The following is a 17,406-nucleotide window of genomic DNA, read 5'->3' on the forward strand; positions in this document are numbered from 1 at the left end:
CATATCTTGTGTTCTATTTCGGCGTCCACGCCCGAGATGAGTGTCATCAGACACACTCAGAAACCCGAGTGATGCCCTGCGAAGAAGCAGCACGTGTGCCATCAACCATACTTGATTCCTCGAGCTGCGAGGTCATAGTAACTGGATGACTTTGGGACCCTGAGGCGTTGGTCTTGGCAGGCGCAAAGAGTGGTTGTACCCGACGCTTTGACTCAGCCACCAAACGCCCTCCTCCGCCCGCTTTGTCCACTCAGCGCCGCGGGATCGGGCATGTTTATGTACCGCGCTTGCTGATTGGCTTGGCGGATATCGTGTGGTTGACGCCCCGGAAAGCCCGGGCCAATCAGGCGCGAGGGGCCATTACAAACAAGACATCTAACCCGTCTAGGCAAAGGTCTTGATTAAAGCTTGGGGAGCTTGAGTGTGGACACTGGATAGTGGGACAGCGTGCAGGTGGTATACTGTGTACTTTTAATATGGAGAGCTAGATGGCCAGCTAGAAGCTGAGATCGTGCTTGAACTGCTCGTCTCGATTCGTCGCCCAGGGCTTCAGCTTAAACTTTGGGGCCATGGACACTAGGACGCCGTCTATCAGGGGGTCCGTCTACATAAAGACCCTGACCTCCGCACCGACACCGTTTCGTGAACTGAAAGAGGTTGAATCCCTGACTCTGCAGTGACAAGTGCCGGTCCCATCTACACTTGCAATCACCATGGCCGCAGTCAGTGAGGGTGGCAACCCCGCCTTCCACAACTACAATGACCTCCAGATCGAGGATCCGCGCGAGCGCCGCCGCCGTGCCCTCGCCGAGATCGACAATGCCAAGTTCGGCTGGCACCACGTCCGCGCCGTCATCGTCGCCGGCGTGGGTTTCTTCACCGATTCGTACGACATCTTCGCCATCAACCTGGCCTCCAGCATGCTGGGTGTCGTGTTCTGGCAGGACGCCAAGTCCGGCGCCGGCAAGATCCCCTCCTCTGCGGACACTGCCATCAAGGTGTCCACGTCGGGTGGCACGGTCATCGGCCAGCTGCTCTTCGGCTGGTTGGCGGACCGGATTGGTCGGAAACGGATGTATGGTATCGAGCTGATGATCATTATCGGCGCTACCCTGGCGCAGTCTCTGTCCTCGGATTCGACCGCGTTATCTATCGTGGGTGTGCTGATCTTCTGGCGTGTTATCATGGGTATTGGTATTGGTGGGGATTATCCGCTGTCGTCCATTATTACTTCCGAGTACGTTTTCCTTTTGCTGCTGTGTATCTGCTCTTGCTGGCTGACTGACATGCAAAAGATTCGCCACCACCAAATGGAGAGGTGCCATGATGGGCGCCGTCTTCGCCATGCAGGGCTTCGGCCAGTTCGCCGCCGCCATCATCGCGCTGATCGTCACCGCCGGCTTCAAGGAGTCGCTCCAGACCGCCAGCTCCGTCGGCAAGTGCTCCGGGGTCTGCCAGCTCGCCGTCGACAAGATGTGGCGTGTGGTTATTGGGTTCGGCGCCGTTCCCGCGTGCATTGCCCTGTACTACCGACTCACCATCCCGGAGACGCCGCGGTACACCTTCGACGTCGCCCGCGATACCATCAAGGCCAACGAGGATGTTCGTGCGTACATGTCCGGCAAGCGCGAGGGCCACCCGGACGAGATGCAGCGCGCGTCTGTCCTGCAGGAGACCTCGGCCGAGGCTGTTGCGCCCAAGGCCAGCTGGGCGGATTTCTGGCGCCACAACCTGCAGTGGAAGAACGGGCGCATTCTGCTGGGTACGGCGGGATCGTGGTTCTTCCTTGATGTTGGTACGTTATCCACCCTGGTCCTCAATTGAACACTGAAACCGTCCGCTAACGGGTCTCCTCTATAGCCTTCTACGGTCTCGGCCTCAACAACTCCGTCATCCTCGGCGCCATCGGCTGGACCGGCGGCGGCAACGTCTACGAGGTCTTCTACCGCACCGCCGTCGGCAACCTGATTCTGATCTGCGCGGGCGCCATCCCCGGCTACTGGATGACGGTAGCGACGGTCGACACGATCGGCCGCAAGCCCATCCAGCTGGGCGGCTTCATCATCCTCACCATCGTCTTCATCGTGATCGGGTTCGCCTACGACCCGCTGAAAAACTCCAACAACGGCCTGCTGGCGCTGTACGTCATCGCGCAGTTCTTCTTCAACTTCGGCCCCAACGCCACCACCTTCATCGTCCCCGGCGAGTGCTTCCCCACGCGCTACCGCTCGACCTCGCACGGTCTCAGCGCGGCGTCGGGCAAGGTCGGCGCCATCATCGCGCAGTGTGTGTTTGGGCCGCTGGTGCACAAGGGCTCCAGCGACCCGTCGAAGTCGCCCTGGCTCAACCATGTCATGCAGATCTTTGCGCTGTTCATGCTGTGCGGATGCTTCACCACGCTGCTGATTCCGGAGACGAAGCGCAAGACGCTGGAGGAGTTGTCTGGGGAGGATGATGTGGATACGCTGGTTGGTGGGTCGCCCATGATTCATGGGAAGGTCGAGGAGAACGCGAAGTAGAATGAGGTTTGGTTTTGTCATCTTGTAAACGTTGTAATAATTAGTTGGAGCTGTGCTTAGATTTGGGATTCTGAATAGCGCGCAACCTTAATTCTTGAATGCTAGATAATCAGACTGCCACAAACACAGACCGATGCGATTAATTATCTAGATCATTTTCTTTCCAGCAGAGTAAGTGTCACGTAAATTGCAGGCATTAGAGCAGCGACGACCAATATCCAAAATCCAGACCATTCGAACCAGAATATCAGAATATCACACAAAAGACAAGTTAGTTCTTAGGGCAGAGAAGCGCAATAACCCAACCCGTCCAACATACATAAATACCCCCCCCTCTCCCCTCTCCCCCGTCTTCTCCTTTCTCTCCCTCCAATCTTCCCTCCCACCTCTCCAAACCCTCACCCAAAATGTCCCAAACACTCACCACAACCATAACCACAACCCACCAAAACCCTTCTCACCAAGAGGACGGAAAAGAAGAAAAAGAAAAAGAAAACGACCCCCCAACCCTCCACACAACCCTCACCACAGACCAAAATGACCTCATCGCCGCCCTCCGCCTCCTCTCCGACAGCGTCGCCCAGCAGCGCCAACTCGCCGCGCGCGCCCTCCTCGCCAACCCGCTCGCCCTGGCTCCGCTCCTCGCCCTCCTCGCCGCAGCTTACAAACTCACCTACCACGCGCCCGCGGACCTTCCGCTCTTCCTCACCACCGCGGCTGGCTGCGTCGCCGTCTTCTTGACCGCCGTGAGATGGGTGTGCGCCGGGTATATCGAGGAGGCGGAGAGGGTGGGGACGTGGAGATGGTTGCGGCAGCAGCACCAGCAGCAACAACAACACCCCGCTCAGGACAAGAACAGGAGCACGAGCAAAAGCAAAAGCAAGAACACAAGCCATCGCAAAGTCAGGCTGCAAAGTGAAGATGCAGATACAGATGGGGATGAGGATGCGCAGGTCGTGCTGATCACCCGCTTCGGCGAGCGGATCATCGGCGCCCTTGTCCTTTGCGGGCAGACCCAGCACGCATCTGGTGGTGGGGAAGTCCGGGGCGTGATCCGTGGGTGGACTGTTGAGCGCCGGTATCGGGGATTTGGGGTTGGGCGGGAGCTGCTGGAGGCTGCGGTGGGGGTTTGTCGGGAGAGGGAATGGACGGGGCCGGAGTTTGATGCGGCGCATGCGAATGCGAAGAGGGTGGTGCCGGGGTGGTTGGATCGGGGGTTTGAGGAGAGGGAGCGGAGGGCGAGGCGGGTGTTGGAGGGGGTTAAGAGCGCGGGAGGGTCATAGCTGGTTTCGTTTTTTTTTTTTTTTTTTACTATTACTTTTCTTCAAGACCAGCAGGTATCAACGACTTAATCACTTCCTCAATTTCCTCCCTGGTTTGCTGCCCACAGGATGGAGCGCTCTCGGCCATCCTTGAACAAGATGTTAGCATCCTTGTCGAGCAGGTATGCCACAGGCTCGCTCTGGCCCTTGTAAGCTGCGCGATACAATGCAGGTCACCACCCACTCGCTTCCTCCAGGTCCGCGCCACGCTCCACCAGTAGCTTGAGATGTTGCCCAGTCCCGCAGCCGCAGTATGCGCGGCGCTTCTTTCCAGGTTCCATTCCTGCCGAAGCATCCATCAGGCGGAGGATCTCCAAAGACGGCGTCGCGTCGGCTTCTCCTTCTCACCCACCCACTAGCGCCGCCACGCCTGCTTCAAGACCATCAAGAAAAGCGTACCGTCTCAATAATGCCCGTTAGTAAGCTTCTATCCGCAAAAAGCAAACTCACTGTGATGCCTGTTGAGATTGAACCCGGTGTCTTCCACACCGCAAGGGACTCCTGGTAGAACCCATCGTTCAATGAGTCCGGGGAGGGGAGGGGATGGGGGGGAAGACACCTGGAAGCCCTCGTTGAAGACCCAGTCGAGTATGCCATCAACCATGTGCTTTTGCTGCAGTGTGTGCGGCGATGTCTGCACGATTTTAGAAATGCGAATTGTCAAATAGCCACTGGACTGTGTGAAGAAATGAGGGTTCTGTATGATTTCCACTCCTCATTGATGACATACTAAGAGCAAAGCCAGGAGTTCCAGGAGGGGTTGAGCGTTGACATCGCCTTCTTTGCTGTCAGGATATCCTAGGATGCACGTCAATTGCAGAGACTCGCTGAGCCGACCCCTCCTTGATGAAACCGTGAGGGAGCTACAAGTTTGGCTTTGCGACGACTACAGAGTAGTAGTTATGAGGCGACTCCTAGCGCTCGTGCTTCTTATTCCTCTTGGTTTGGCCACCTGGAGCCAACTTGTCACACTGCATGAGCGGGTCCTGGTCGATCAGGCATAGTAAATATAAGGTTTGCCTAGATATGAAGTCCAGTTTAGCTGACACCAGTCTGATTCCCTTGTCGCAATTTCTGAGTGGTCAAAAGCAAGGCGCCATGGTCAACACAGCCTGCATGGAGCTGACGAAGCTTGGAGGAGATAAGGAAGATGAGGATGACAGCAGTTTTGTTAATACGATTGGACTTCAAAAGGATGAAAAATGCTGTGATAGATGCACGTAGGGGGAATGATGGCAGCAGGGAAGGATATAGTTGTTTTAGGGATTCTCAATTAGATGCCTGCTTTGATAATTACTGAAGATGACAGAAAGGGTAGATAGAATCCAGCTGCCAGAATAATTCTCTGGATATTGGATATTGGATATGCGCTGAGGTTCAAAGTTAATATGGCTATATCCTAGCATAACTGGATGTTAATTCCCTCTCTCTATCCTATCCCCATGGTAGCTATATTGGTAAATCTGTCCAGAATAAACCGGAGATATAAACAGACATCTTTAGGGCAAAGCTGATTGGCATGCCGTGCTATCAACATCAACCTAGAGGCCTCCCATGTTCCACTACCTCCCTGGGCCACGTAAACACCAGGGCTCAGTGATTCCTTAGAAGTTAGAACACTGCCAGCATCTCTGACAGCAAGCAGTTCTCCAAAAATTTATAGTTCCGTCAGCCACCACTTGGTGGGTCTTGCTGTCAGCACGCACTCCACACAGTGAATAAGGTTCCTGCTTGATAGGCAGCCCAGACTCCATCTGACAAAATACTCCTCGTTCGGATCTCGCATCTATTTTTGAAAATCAAATAGGAGACGCCCGACGCAGCCAATGGGGAGGAGAGTGATGGTCATCGATGGCTGGACCACTGCTGCCTACCCTCGTCTTACATGTACTTCACGCTTCAGTTGGGCAGGAGAGGTTTTAAAATAAATAGTATGGGATCCTCACTATTGACCTTGGTATAGTTTGACTGCTTTCCACCTGTTCATTTTGACCATGCGCTTTTCCCAGGGCGGACTCTTCCTGTCTGGTATGTTTTCCTTGGCTCCGTGCTAAATCCCGACGATCCTGAGCTTATCCATGCTTGGCTATGCTGGCCGTTGCTGACTGATTTCTTGGACCCTAAAGTCTGTCTTTTCCAGCGATTTGCCGTTGCAAGCACTGCCCTAAGCACATTTATTTTCCCCTTGGGAAGCAATTCAGGAAATTATACCTTTGCCCTCAATCTCCCCGAGAATTCTAGCGATGTGTACTTCCATCTGTCCGGGCCGACCTCGTATTCATGGGTAGCCGTGGGGACGGGCGATGAGATGAAGAACTCTTTAATGGTCGTGTTATATTCAGATGCCAGCGGGAAGAGTTAGTATTCGAAAGAGAAAAAAAAGGGAAAAAAAAAAAAGATGCTTCCCAGCATCGATTCGGCAGGGCTGAGCTAACCTAAATGGACATGCAGACGTCACTGTCAGTCCTCGACTCTGTACAGGTGAAAGAGAGCCGGTCTATGCCCCCTCCCTCGCTGTCGATCTTCTTTCCGGAACAGGTATTGCGAATGGCCTCATGACCGTCAATGGACGCTGCTCAAATTGCACAAAATGGGGTACCGGCTCTTTGGATCTGAAATCGACCTCGCAGCCTTGGATCTTTGCCCTGGGCCCTCACTCCGGCGCCAACGCGGTTCTTCGCAGTGACTCCAAGACTGCCAGCATCGAACGGCACTCGAAGTACGGTATGTAGTAATTTGCCGGTCCTTGCCGTGTTTTCTAGCAGTATAAGTGTTCCTTCTCACTCTGCTAGGCCGCTTCTCAATTGATATGACCCACGCGACTGGCGGATCGGGTGGCTTGCCGGACCTGTACGAAAGTTCGATAGGATCCAGGCTGGACGGAGGCGTGTCAAATGACAGCAACTGGCCTGCGATCATCCACGGCGTGGCCCTCTGTGGCGCATTTATCTTATTGATGCCCGCCGGTGTCATCCTGCTGCGCGTGGCTCCAGGGAGTGTCCGCTGGCATTGGATCAACCAGACCGTGGCCAGCGTCATCGCCATCATCGGCTTGGGGATCGGCTTCTGGCTGAGCACCATGTACACGAAATCGCAATCATTTAACTCATCGCACCAGATCATCGGGATTCTCGTTGCCATTGCCATGATCGCCCAGTGGGGGATCGGATTCTGGCACCACCGTCTGTACAAGCTCCGGCAAGCTCCCACCTATTTCGGGGTGTTCCACCGGTATTTCGGTCATATCGTGATGTTCATTGCTATTGTCAATGGGGGTATTGGGCTGCGGTGGTCCTCTGCGTCCACAGGTACGATGGTTGGGTACTCCATCGCCGTGGCTGTTGTTTGCGTTCCGGTGATCTGCGCGGTCGCCTGGAAGAAATGGACGGCCTATCGGGGCGGCCAAGGCTATGTTCATCGGACGGTGCATATTGATGGGGCGCAGGAGCTCCATGCCGTAAGACAACTTGGTTAAAGTCTGGGTTTAGGGGATGTTCTAATCAAGTTTAATGTTCAATTTGGGAGTTATACGATACGTAGTACTTTTAAATGACATAATGCTCTTCGAGATACACTACCTATCTCTGTTTAGAACAAGCGATTAAAGTCCAGGGATCGACATTTTGTTATTGCCTGTCCCTTGCAAATTATGTGGCTGACCCTACAAAGTGACCCTTGTTCGGGACAGTTGTCATAGAAGAACTACTATTACTGACTAACTACTCAGGGTCTGGACACCTTTTTGTGCAGCAGTAGATTCCTACAACAACAACAGTCTCGCCCACTAAGCGGAGTTAAAGTCCAACATCATTGGACTGTTGAATCATAACCACTACTGTAGTACAACTGCTTAACATGGCGTGCTGCTCCAAAATAGGTCCTCATGTCATCTCTTTTTTTCCACCACAGAACATCCGCAAAATATTAACCTCGTTGTCGCGCCCCTCACCTACCTGTCGCTCTTGGAAGCTCGAGTCTGCGTCATTCACGCGGCTTAGCTTCGCCTCTTATTCATCGACAGCAATGTCGCGGGTCGAAGACGATGCAAGGAACCGTCATATCGAATATAACTGGATCGATGGCACGGAATCGCTTGAAAAGTACAGACCCGGAGGCTATCATCCTATCATGATTGGGGATATGCTTCACGGGCGATATCGCGTCGTGGATAAACTAGGTTTTGGAGGTTATTCAACTGTTTGGCTTGCTCGAGATACTTGTCTGGAACACTATGTGGCTGTTAAAGTTGGTATAGCAGACTCAGCTCTGCAGGAGACCAATATCCTCCGCGCTCTTTCTACGCCATTACCATCGTCGTTGCCCGTGCATCCAGGGCATAGTGCTATTCCCCTACCCTTGGATGAATTTAAGGTGAATGGCCCTAACGGAAGACATATATGCTACACAACGACTCCTGCCCGATGCAATCTCAGAGAAGTATCATTTAGTCACCTGTTTCCTCTTGATGTTGCGCGGGCGCTATCAGGTGGCCTTACACTAGCTATTGCGTATATGCACTCACAAGGCTATGCTCATGGAGGTTTGTCAAACTGATCATTGAAATCTTGAGTCTATACAGCTGATATCAGAGCTGCCTTTGCTTAGATATCCACCTCCGTAATGTCTTGGTTAAACTCCCATCCAGTTTTGATCACCTCTCAGTTGAGCAGCTATATGACCAATACGGAGAACCTGAGACAGTCCCCATTACACGCTGTGATGGAAAACCACTTCCACCAAATGTCCCAGCAAAGGCAGTGTTACCACTTTACCTTGGAAAAGATGCCGAGGAATTCTCACTATCAGATGCGCACGTGCTTCTGGGCGACTTTGGCGAGGCATTTGCCCCAGACTTAAAAGTCCGCAACGGAGAAGACTGCCACACACCGCTAGCAATGCGACCACCAGAGGCCCGGTTCGAACCACAGGCCCCTCTTTCATATTCCGCAGATATCTGGAGCTTGGCCATAGCAATCTGGGAGATTCTTGGCATGAAGGCTATTTTCAGCAGTGAATTTGCTACTGCTGATGAAATAGCTTCCCAGCAAATTGATGTGTTGGGGCCGATGCCCCTCAAGTGGTGGGAGCTCTGGGGAGAGCGGGGCCAATTCTTTGATGACAATGGACATCCAAAAGAGGGTCGGTATGTGTGGCCACCGATTGATAAGGCATTTAAGGAAAGTGTACAGACGTATCGGCGGAAGCTGGGGGTAGGCGAGTTTGAGAGGGAGGAAGCAGCTGCCATCTTAGATTTGATGCGTCAGATGCTGGCATTCCGACCAGAAGAACGACCGACAGCCGAAGAGGTCCTACAGTCGGAGTGGATGGTAAAGTGGGTATTACCTGAGCTTGAGCGACGGTCGCTGATGAAGTAGATAAGTGCCTGTATTTTGTTCTATTGTTGGGGGCTTCTTCGGGTCAAATCGACCTTGTGTGTATTAGCATCCGTTGGTAAATCAGCGTAAACACCAGCAACCTTTGATGTCCTGGCTTTTCAAGATTGAATCAGTAACATTATATATCGGTCTGCCAAGCTCTATCCAGGCTTTGGCCATCACCTCCCTGAGTGCACGCCAAGGAAAGACTATTACAAGGTGGCCTGGAAGAATTGTAGGGGTACTGCAGAGACATAGAAGGCTTCGGTATCAGGAGTTGTTTACATTAAGAAGGAAAGAAGATGAGCACATCACTTGTTGTAGCTTGTACCCCTCACAATTTACTTTAAAAATAGGGTTTACCTATGTAGGTCAATACTATACAGTCTATACTAAAAGCTGGGTGTCAGCCATGTTCAGCCACTTCATCCACTACTGTCTGCCATTCGTCCAGTGCGTCAATCACCATCACCATGGTTGTAGTCAGGCTCTCTTTGATCTCAAGTATTGATTGAAGAAGGAGTCTCTGGAACTGCTCTCTAAGCACCTTTTCCGACAGTGGAATCGTCCGCCAACATCTTCTGACTACTAAGGATTGTTTGAGGTATGCTGCTCACTAGTTACTTTATAAGTATTGGGGAAAGGCCTCTTGCACTTCCCTGCTCCTTTTCACCCTGATTGAAGAAGATACCAGACGATTTACGCTACATAAATAAACATTATCCCTGCTGCGGCTCGGTCCACCTTAATTAAGTCTAATGCTAATCACTTCTGGAGTGGAGCTGCTGACCTGTCACACCAATTATATGTGAGATACCAATTTCCAATTTCTTTAATCGGTTCATTACGGAGTACATCCAACCGTCAGGCCAGACTGAATCCTGGACTAGCCACATGCCCAGGCACTGTGTGCGGCATAAAAGATCCTGGAGTGTTGACATCTGATTAAGCAGTTGAGCAGCAACATATTATCGTCCAGCAGGTCCAAACACCAATTCAAGTTTCGGTCTTTGTCCTACTTGTAGATATACATATCTATTCATGCCCAAATAGGTCCTGGGAAATCCCCACATCATCATAAGCCATACTCGGTTGTCAAGAACCCTTGTATAAAGAACTGTTACAAAACTGCTCATCATGTTGCAGGTCTCAATCCTGATGCGCCGAGGGCAGGAACATGAAACACCACATTTACCTCCATGGTGTAGAGGGTCTGTTGATGTTGAGTAGTGGTGAACACTACGTACAGTATATACAGTATAGCGCGAAACTCAGATATACGTTAATTAGAGGAGAGCGCCCCAGGTGTCTCAGCTGAGCAGCTATTTGGGATCCTTCAAACCACAATTGTTCAGGGAGGATTAAGGGGAAGGGACAATCCCATCACATATATTTTCAAGACTCCCACCAATCCATGAAGTAGATCCTAACCCTCAAATCTAGCATACTTACCTCTTTTGCTCAATTTCGACCATGTCCTCGTGTATGTTCCCCCACCCACAACCAAAAAAAAAAAAAAGTATGCATGAAACTAATTCTCCGTTCGGAAATTCTCAAGTCTTCTTTAAAGATATCAGCCAACGCCGGGAACGCGACATTCCCAACGGGCTGTCCCGAGCTACGATCCTCGAAGCCCTCCATAACCACGACCTAATGATCAACACCATCTACCCCGGACAGATCAACACTGTTCGGCGGGACCTCTACTCAACCACATTTACCTCAGTGGACCTCAAGACGAACGTACCGACATCATGCACGCTCACTAGCATGGAACATGGTATTCGTGCATTCACTGATCCCGGACTGGGAATGCACCTTACCTCCCACTGGACCATTCAGAATCGGCATGAGGGCTTAAAATCCGGTTCCGGGGATGCACATACTGGATCTGCGGATCTATACCTCCTCGAAGAGATGACCTTCCGTCTCTTCAGGCCTATTGCTAAATGGGCGAAATTCGATCCGGACAGGAGTCACACCACGGATCGAATTGTCAAGATGCTGGAGCAACTGGCGGAGGGAAAACTGACCCTGAATGATTGCCTTGGTACAGGCTCTAGGGAGTCAGGGTGGTCAGACCACATAGGACACGGAGGCAGAAACATGACATGTCAAAGGTAGTGTTTAATATAAAGGATTTTGGAGACGTAAGTGACGGCTCATTCTTGTCATGCTTCTCGCCGGCCCTTGCCGACTCCTTTTTCAGCTCAAGAGGACAGACCAGCCTTGCGACTTAAGAAATTCAAATTACCACAAGATATGTAAATAGGAGAAGCTAAGAGAATTCGGGCAGAGTGGGAGATATACATGAATAGCCATGGCAAGAGCCCATATGGGGTCTGCTGGTATGAACCTATCTTGGTATCAGCCATGAATTCTAGGGAAATGAATCTAAAGGCAAACCATTAGATCACGAAGCCCTGAAACTGACACCAGGCGCCAGGCCCTATCTATATGCTGGGCTCAGCGATTAGCGTGGCCATATTTGCTAAAGCGGTTACCCCATGAGGCCCGGCAATTCAGGCGGTTGATTAGTTTGCGAAACTCCTTTGAGCTGAGAAAGGTGGCTATGTACTTTTTGATTTATTCTACATTTCAACTTTCATTCGTTTTATGATTGTATCTCTGTAACAGGGGAAGGTATCATGCAATGTGAAGGTCAGACTGTCTTCGTTGAACACTCGGATCGGTGTTGAAATAGATTGCATACTCGACTTTTGAAGGGATCAATCTACGTCCAAATTAGCTCACATGAGGCAAAGCTCCATGCCTTACTGAGCGACAGCAGAACCAGCAGTGATATATTACCCCTTCTATTCTTGAAAAGATGGAATCCCTTGAGCCTAAATACGCAGCACTTTAAGGGAACTAAAGGTGTTAGAACCAGCACAATCTTTGGCTTATATACCCGCATCTCATGCTTACCTAGTTAGCATGATTACAGCAAGCAGATCGAACTCTGGGGTTTTTACTTTTGTAGCTAGGTACTCAGTAGGTACACCGAGTATAGCAAGACAAAAAAAAATAAAGAAACATACAACAGCCGGGATTCGCTGGTGGTCACCCACCCAACTACTAACCGGCCGGCGTGTGGCTTAAGTACGGCTGAGCGGACGGGAAGCCCTGTTCTCCACACCCTGTGGTCGTATGTACTTGAACCTGTAAAGAGCTGGTTTATATAGTCCTTTTGAGAAAGGGGAAATGTTATACACAAGCCTATGATTTGTTATGGGTTGGAACTTCAACTGAGATATTTGCATTTGGCAAGGGTCTCTTTCTGCTTAGAAGGGATATAGTTTAGTTTAATCAGACTGAGTATAGACCCGCAAGCACTAGCTAAGAATATTGCTGATTCTGTTTGTTTGAACTTTGATATTGATTTTAACTGACTTGAGTCTCCCGAAGTATACCCGGCTGGGCGAATCCCCCAAAACAGCAACTCACCCAACTCCCGCCCACGCCGCGCCCAAAACAGCAACATCCCCAACTTAGGTTTCCCCTACCCCATCAACCACCCAGCGAGCGAGCAAGGTAGCAAGCAACTCACACACTTGACACAGTAGTGACAGCACACAACTACGCCTCATGCTCCGCCGGAAACTTGGGCAACAGCCACCACAGCCCCAGAATCCCGCCCAGCAACCCCACCACAAACGGCTGCAGCACCTGTACCCCGCGCGACTGCGCGATCGCGCCCACCGCGAACGGGAGCATGGCCGCGCCGCCGCCGCCAATTGCCGCGGCGAAGCCGATGGCGCTGACGTGCAGGCTGCGTGGGAGCAGCTTGGTCGCGACGACGACGACGGCGGGGAAGAGCGGGCCGAGGAAGAAGCCCTGGATGGAGACGGCGACGGTCGAGACGTAGAAGTTGGGGACGAGCCAGAGGATGAGGCCGAAGGCGATGGCCGCGATGAGGTAGATCTACTCCGTGTCCGAGTCAGCTTAGCACAACAAAAAAGTAAACTTAAAAAAAAGGGGGGGTTGGGGGGAAGGGAGGAATACCGAAATCGCCAACTTCTCACCCACCCTCGGCGTCACAAACCCCAGCACCACCCGCCCAACCGTAATCCCCAGCCAGAACCCCGTGGCCGCCATGCCGCTCGCGAACGGGGCCCCATGTCGCACGCGCATCATGAACGTGACGATCCACCCGCCCAGGGCAACTTCCACGCCCACGTAGAGCAGCAGGAAAAACGCACAGAGCCAGGTGATGCGTCCTGCGCGCTTGCTGAAGAGCGCCCGGCGCAGACCCCCGCCGCCGCCGCCGCCGGTCGCACTCGCACCGTGCATTGCGCGGAACGCCGCCCCGTCGCTGTCCCAGAAGCTGTAGACGGAGGTGACGAGCTCGATGGCCGCGCAGCCGATCTACCACCGTCGCGCGTCGGCTGTCAGGCACTGACACTCTTTCCAACCGGGGCTAGGGAGGAGGGGGACTCACCATGATATAGTAGAAATAGTACCAGCCCACGCCAGCCTTGGTCACCAACGTCGTCGCCAGAAGCGGACTCAGTACTGCGCCCGCGCCATACAGCCCGTGCAGCAGGCCCAGCACCTGGTTCGCATTCGCCATGTTTCCGATCCAGGCGTTCCATGCGGAGTCGGCGAGCCCGTTGCCGAACCCCGCGAAGACGAAACTCACCACCAGCACGGGGTACGGCGGGTGCACGCAGTTGATGATGTAGGAGAGCAGGTGGCAGCCGGCGGCGAGGACTGCAACGCCGCGCCGGCCGAGGCGTAGATGGATGTGGTTGTTTAGCAGGGCGGCGAGGGTGTATCCGCCCAGCGGGGAGAGGAAGACGAGGGAGACGACGGTGTAGGTGAGGTTGTAGTAGGTTTCGAGCTGGGAAAGTTTAGGGTTGGTGGGTTCAGTTGAATCGTGCAGGGGAGGTTCTTACGTAGGGGATTAGTGGCTGCAGGTGTTAATCTTTTTTTTGTTATATTCTTATTTTACGATGAGGGTGGAAGGAGTCAAAACGTACACCGAATGCGGCATCATTCGCGCCCATCACCAGGAAACACCAAAAGGTGGCCAGCGTCTTGGAGATGTTGGATCTGGGATGATTCCATTGTTCGACGGCGGGGAAGACAGTTGGCGGCTGTTGTTGCTCGTGTGGTGGTGGTGATTTGGGGATGTCGGGCAGTTCGTACTGGGTCTGTGTGCATGTTGTTGTCGCCATTTCGGGTGAGATGAGTGACAGAGGACGGTCGAGCGAGGACAATCATTCTATTTATCCTGTTGAACGCCATCTGCGCGCTGGATGATTGTCCGAGTCAGGACTAAAGCATCTCCACCGCTGCGTCATTCAGCCGTGTCTTGGCTTTAATGGACTTGGAGAGTCAACTACTACCGCTGCTCAGATTATTAGTAGTGTTTTGGCCTTGTGGAATACGAGTATGCAGCTAGCATTCTGACACGTCGTATTGATCGTCCTGATTAGTTGTTGGCATTGACAAAAATGATTGGGAATGAGTCGACGACACCCGTATCAATATTATACAACGGAATGTCCTAACCTATTCTATGTTCATAAAGGTTACAGGCATCGGCAGTTCTGTCAGAAAACGGGTGAATCTTCTGTTGTGAACATTGGATTTTCCGCAGATCTATCCTCAAACACTGCTTTCCAGTGGGCTTGGACTCCACTACATACCCCGGATTTGGACTCCCACGTACCAAATGAGTGCTCCAGTGTGCAGCCCACGGTTTTGGCCTCTTCCCAATACGCTTTCTCGACATCGTACCCGAAGCGTTGGATGGCTTTTTTGGGAGCAGTCCATACTCTCCCAGGGCTGCCATCACGATTCCGCGACTTAGGACCGAGGAGGTCCTCTCCAGGATTGAACTCAGGACTGTATGCATGAACGAAGAATCCCCGCGGCGGTTGATCCGCTACTCGACTCTTCCGGTACCACTTCGTCGGCTGCGATGAATAGTAGTCTTGGATCGGGTCAGCGTGGAGCATTGCCGCACCTATCACACCGCCATCAGAAGCAGGATGCCCCAGGTCCGATACAGGTTCTTGGACGACATAATACTTCTCACCCAGGACCGCTGCAGCCTGAATGAAGGTGTCCTTATCGCCTTCTCCCGGCGCACCCTGGTCGAGCAAAGGGTAGTAATGAGACGGCCCATAGTAGTTGTAGTAGGCGGCGAGGAGGAGAGTTAAGAAGTGGTCCCTTTTAGAGACTAGGAGCATTCCAGCCTCTGTCGCTGGTCGGGCGGTCATGGCCAACTCCGGCTGACGAGAGATGTTGAAATACAACGGAGACGCGGTATTAGCCCAGAAATCAGGCCAGCTAACGAGGCCCGCGGATGTAAAAGGTTCAGACCCCAATAGTGTGGAGGGGTCGTGGAGGGGAACACAGTCGGCATCCAACCAGAGAACTTTCTCAAAGGATGAAAAGAGAATCGCGAAGGATTTGATCTGAAAATGCTCGATATTGCGGCTGGATCCTGTGCTACCTTGGCTCGCCAGAACGTCCGAGAGCACGAGGCAGTTCGCACCCAGCGCCGGCAGAACCTCCTCACATATGTATGGCTCGTACTCCGCAGAGTCCTTGACAAAAATCTCCACCGGCAACTTTGACCCGGTCCGCCGGAGCATGCGCAAAGACACGACAAACGTCGGCAGGTATGTCCCGCCCGCAGCTGAAACGATGCCCTTCGTCCTAGGGATATAGGCACGGTCAAGCGGCAAGTCCCGGATAGCTCGAATAACGCTATCATGCGTCGTTTGCAAGGGCCCCTGGAGCTCGTCGGAATTGGAGATATAGTTTGGGCGTGGTGTATCGTTGACCGGGTCGAATCTCGGGGTACCTGCACTGCCATGCAAAACGGGAGAAGGACAATTCGGCCGATTTGCCTCAAGAAGGGGATGGAGACGATCCCAGAGACTAGCCCGACGTTCGAGAAATGACCTGCGAGATGTGGCGCTAATATACAAGTTCACCTCCCGAAGAAGAATAATGATCAAGAAGAGGGCCAGCAAGGTCGCAAAAAGCTTTCTGCTCAAGCCACGTTGCCTCAATTTCCACATCTTGAGGGTGCGTCAATCTGTCAGAAAGTAGCAGATGTAACGAGAAATGATGCCTCGGGAAAGAAGAGGACGATGAAGGAGGGCCCAACAGTCATACCCGCCTTAGTCGTGACTGAAACAGCCGTCGATCAGTCTTTAGGGAAATATTTACGGGGTAGTCATCGGAAAATTCAATACTGGGAGTCTGGGACAAATAAATCTTTATTATATTAATAAATCTTTGCTTTAGTGCTTATGCATTTGTGACCTTAAATTGCGGCACAGTCAATGGGCGAGAGCTAAGGGGACTATTTGAATCTAATGCTGCTAGACTGTAAACTTATTGGGAACTTGGGACATTCTGCTCCGTATTTATCTCAGGATTACATCCATGTCTATAGTCACAGTGGTATACCTTACTCTGTAATCTCTTAGACCTAGGTTAGTAGGAATGCTTCTTTGTCTAAGTGGAGATAGCATCACCACAGCCAACCAGCTTTTTGGCTTGCCCTCGGCCCATCGAATTTGTGTCCTGAACTTAGCGCTTTAATAATGTCATAGTACATAATACGGAGTACATTATGATAAAGACTTCCCCACTGTCTTCTTATCAGTGTAATATTATTGTGTCTTTCTCTCTCTCTCTCTCTCTCTCTCTCTCTCTCTCTCTCTCAAGCACCAGCCATAGCCCCGCCACACTACTTTTTGGCAGTGAGAGGCAGGTGGTAGTACCCTGATTGTGCTCTTTGCCGCCCCGTTGGATAGGTTGGCCACCCTTTCGTCATTCGTTCATGTGGCATGTGGGCTCAAGGAATCCTCCTTAGCTTTACAATTACCTCAGTAGACTCGCATGTCGTCAAACCTACTGCTAATGGTGATGCAGCCTTCGACCGAAGTTTGATCGCTGGCCACCACCTGGGAGGCACCAAGGAAGGTTCTGCTATGGTAATCACGTGGCTAACCATGGATCGGGAGCCTCGGTTCGGGCCGTTCCACGACAGGTCTTGAATGCGGTTGCTGAGAGCGAGAGCATGATGATGGATCAAGAATGTGTATCAATGTGGTTTGGTCATATGCGAGAAGCTTAGGAGAAATTGCAGCCTGATAAGGGCAAAGTTTTGTACAGTTGTTGACTGAATGAATCGGCCAACAGATAATTATGCAGTTTCCA

At 52.0% G+C, this 17,406-nt stretch overlaps 7 protein-coding genes across 7 annotated transcripts, besides 2 other annotated features; 5 read left to right on the top strand and 2 right to left on the bottom strand.

Moving 5' to 3' along the window:
- Positions 1 to 713: 713 nt before the first annotated feature.
- ACLA_054810 (MFS transporter) lies at positions 714 to 2,519 on the top strand (the record flags this gene model as incomplete). The annotated part of the gene is made up of 3 exons (XM_001274859.1): positions 714 to 1,237; positions 1,296 to 1,795; positions 1,861 to 2,519. The coding sequence occupies 3 exons, from the start codon at positions 714 to 716 to the stop codon at positions 2,517 to 2,519; spliced, it is 1,683 nt and encodes a 560-aa protein (XP_001274860.1).
- A 407-nt stretch (positions 2,520 to 2,926) lies between these two features.
- On the top strand, positions 2,927 to 3,802 carry ACLA_054820 (acetyltransferase, GNAT family; the record flags this gene model as incomplete). Its single annotated transcript, XM_001274860.1, has 1 exon — positions 2,927 to 3,802. One exon carries the CDS (start codon positions 2,927 to 2,929, stop codon positions 3,800 to 3,802), a length of 876 nt encoding a protein of 291 aa, XP_001274861.1.
- A 2,033-nt stretch (positions 3,803 to 5,835) lies between these two features.
- ACLA_054830 (cytochrome and DOMON domain-containing protein) lies at positions 5,836 to 7,316 on the top strand (the record flags this gene model as incomplete). Its single annotated transcript, XM_001274861.1, has 4 exons — positions 5,836 to 5,869; positions 5,968 to 6,198; positions 6,293 to 6,565; positions 6,634 to 7,316. 4 exons carry the CDS (start codon positions 5,836 to 5,838, stop codon positions 7,314 to 7,316), a joined length of 1,221 nt encoding a protein of 406 aa, XP_001274862.1.
- Positions 7,317 to 7,864: 548 nt separating this feature from the next.
- On the top strand, positions 7,865 to 9,216 carry ACLA_054840 (protein kinase domain protein; the record flags this gene model as incomplete). The annotated part of the gene is made up of 2 exons (XM_001274862.1): positions 7,865 to 8,381; positions 8,447 to 9,216. The coding sequence occupies 2 exons, from the start codon at positions 7,865 to 7,867 to the stop codon at positions 9,214 to 9,216; spliced, it is 1,287 nt and encodes a 428-aa protein (XP_001274863.1).
- A 1,521-nt stretch (positions 9,217 to 10,737) lies between these two features.
- On the top strand, positions 10,738 to 11,340 carry ACLA_054850 (uncharacterized protein; the record flags this gene model as incomplete). Its single annotated transcript, XM_001274863.1, has 1 exon — positions 10,738 to 11,340. The coding sequence occupies one exon, from the start codon at positions 10,738 to 10,740 to the stop codon at positions 11,338 to 11,340; it is 603 nt and encodes a 200-aa protein (XP_001274864.1).
- Positions 11,341 to 12,795: 1,455 nt separating this feature from the next.
- Positions 12,796 to 14,396, bottom strand: ACLA_054860 (putative MFS transporter; the record flags this gene model as incomplete). Its single annotated transcript, XM_001274864.1, has 4 exons — positions 12,796 to 13,140; positions 13,222 to 13,584; positions 13,658 to 14,059; positions 14,199 to 14,396. The coding sequence occupies 4 exons, from the start codon at positions 14,394 to 14,396 to the stop codon at positions 12,796 to 12,798; spliced, it is 1,308 nt and encodes a 435-aa protein (XP_001274865.1).
- Positions 14,397 to 14,774: 378 nt separating this feature from the next.
- On the bottom strand, positions 14,775 to 16,256 carry ACLA_054870 (alpha-mannosyltransferase; the record flags this gene model as incomplete). Its single annotated transcript, XM_001274865.1, has 1 exon — positions 14,775 to 16,256. The coding sequence occupies one exon, from the start codon at positions 16,254 to 16,256 to the stop codon at positions 14,775 to 14,777; it is 1,482 nt and encodes a 493-aa protein (XP_001274866.1).
- Positions 16,257 to 16,864: 608 nt separating this feature from the next.
- Positions 16,865 to 16,908: a microsatellite.
- Positions 16,869 to 16,907: a microsatellite.
- Positions 16,909 to 17,406: the final 498 nt, after the last annotated feature.

The sequence above is a fragment of the Aspergillus clavatus genome, genomic scaffold (genome assembly GCF_000002715.2).
Source record: "Aspergillus clavatus NRRL 1 1099423829794 genomic scaffold, whole genome shotgun sequence".
Taxonomy (NCBI): domain Eukaryota; kingdom Fungi; phylum Ascomycota; class Eurotiomycetes; order Eurotiales; family Aspergillaceae; genus Aspergillus; species Aspergillus clavatus.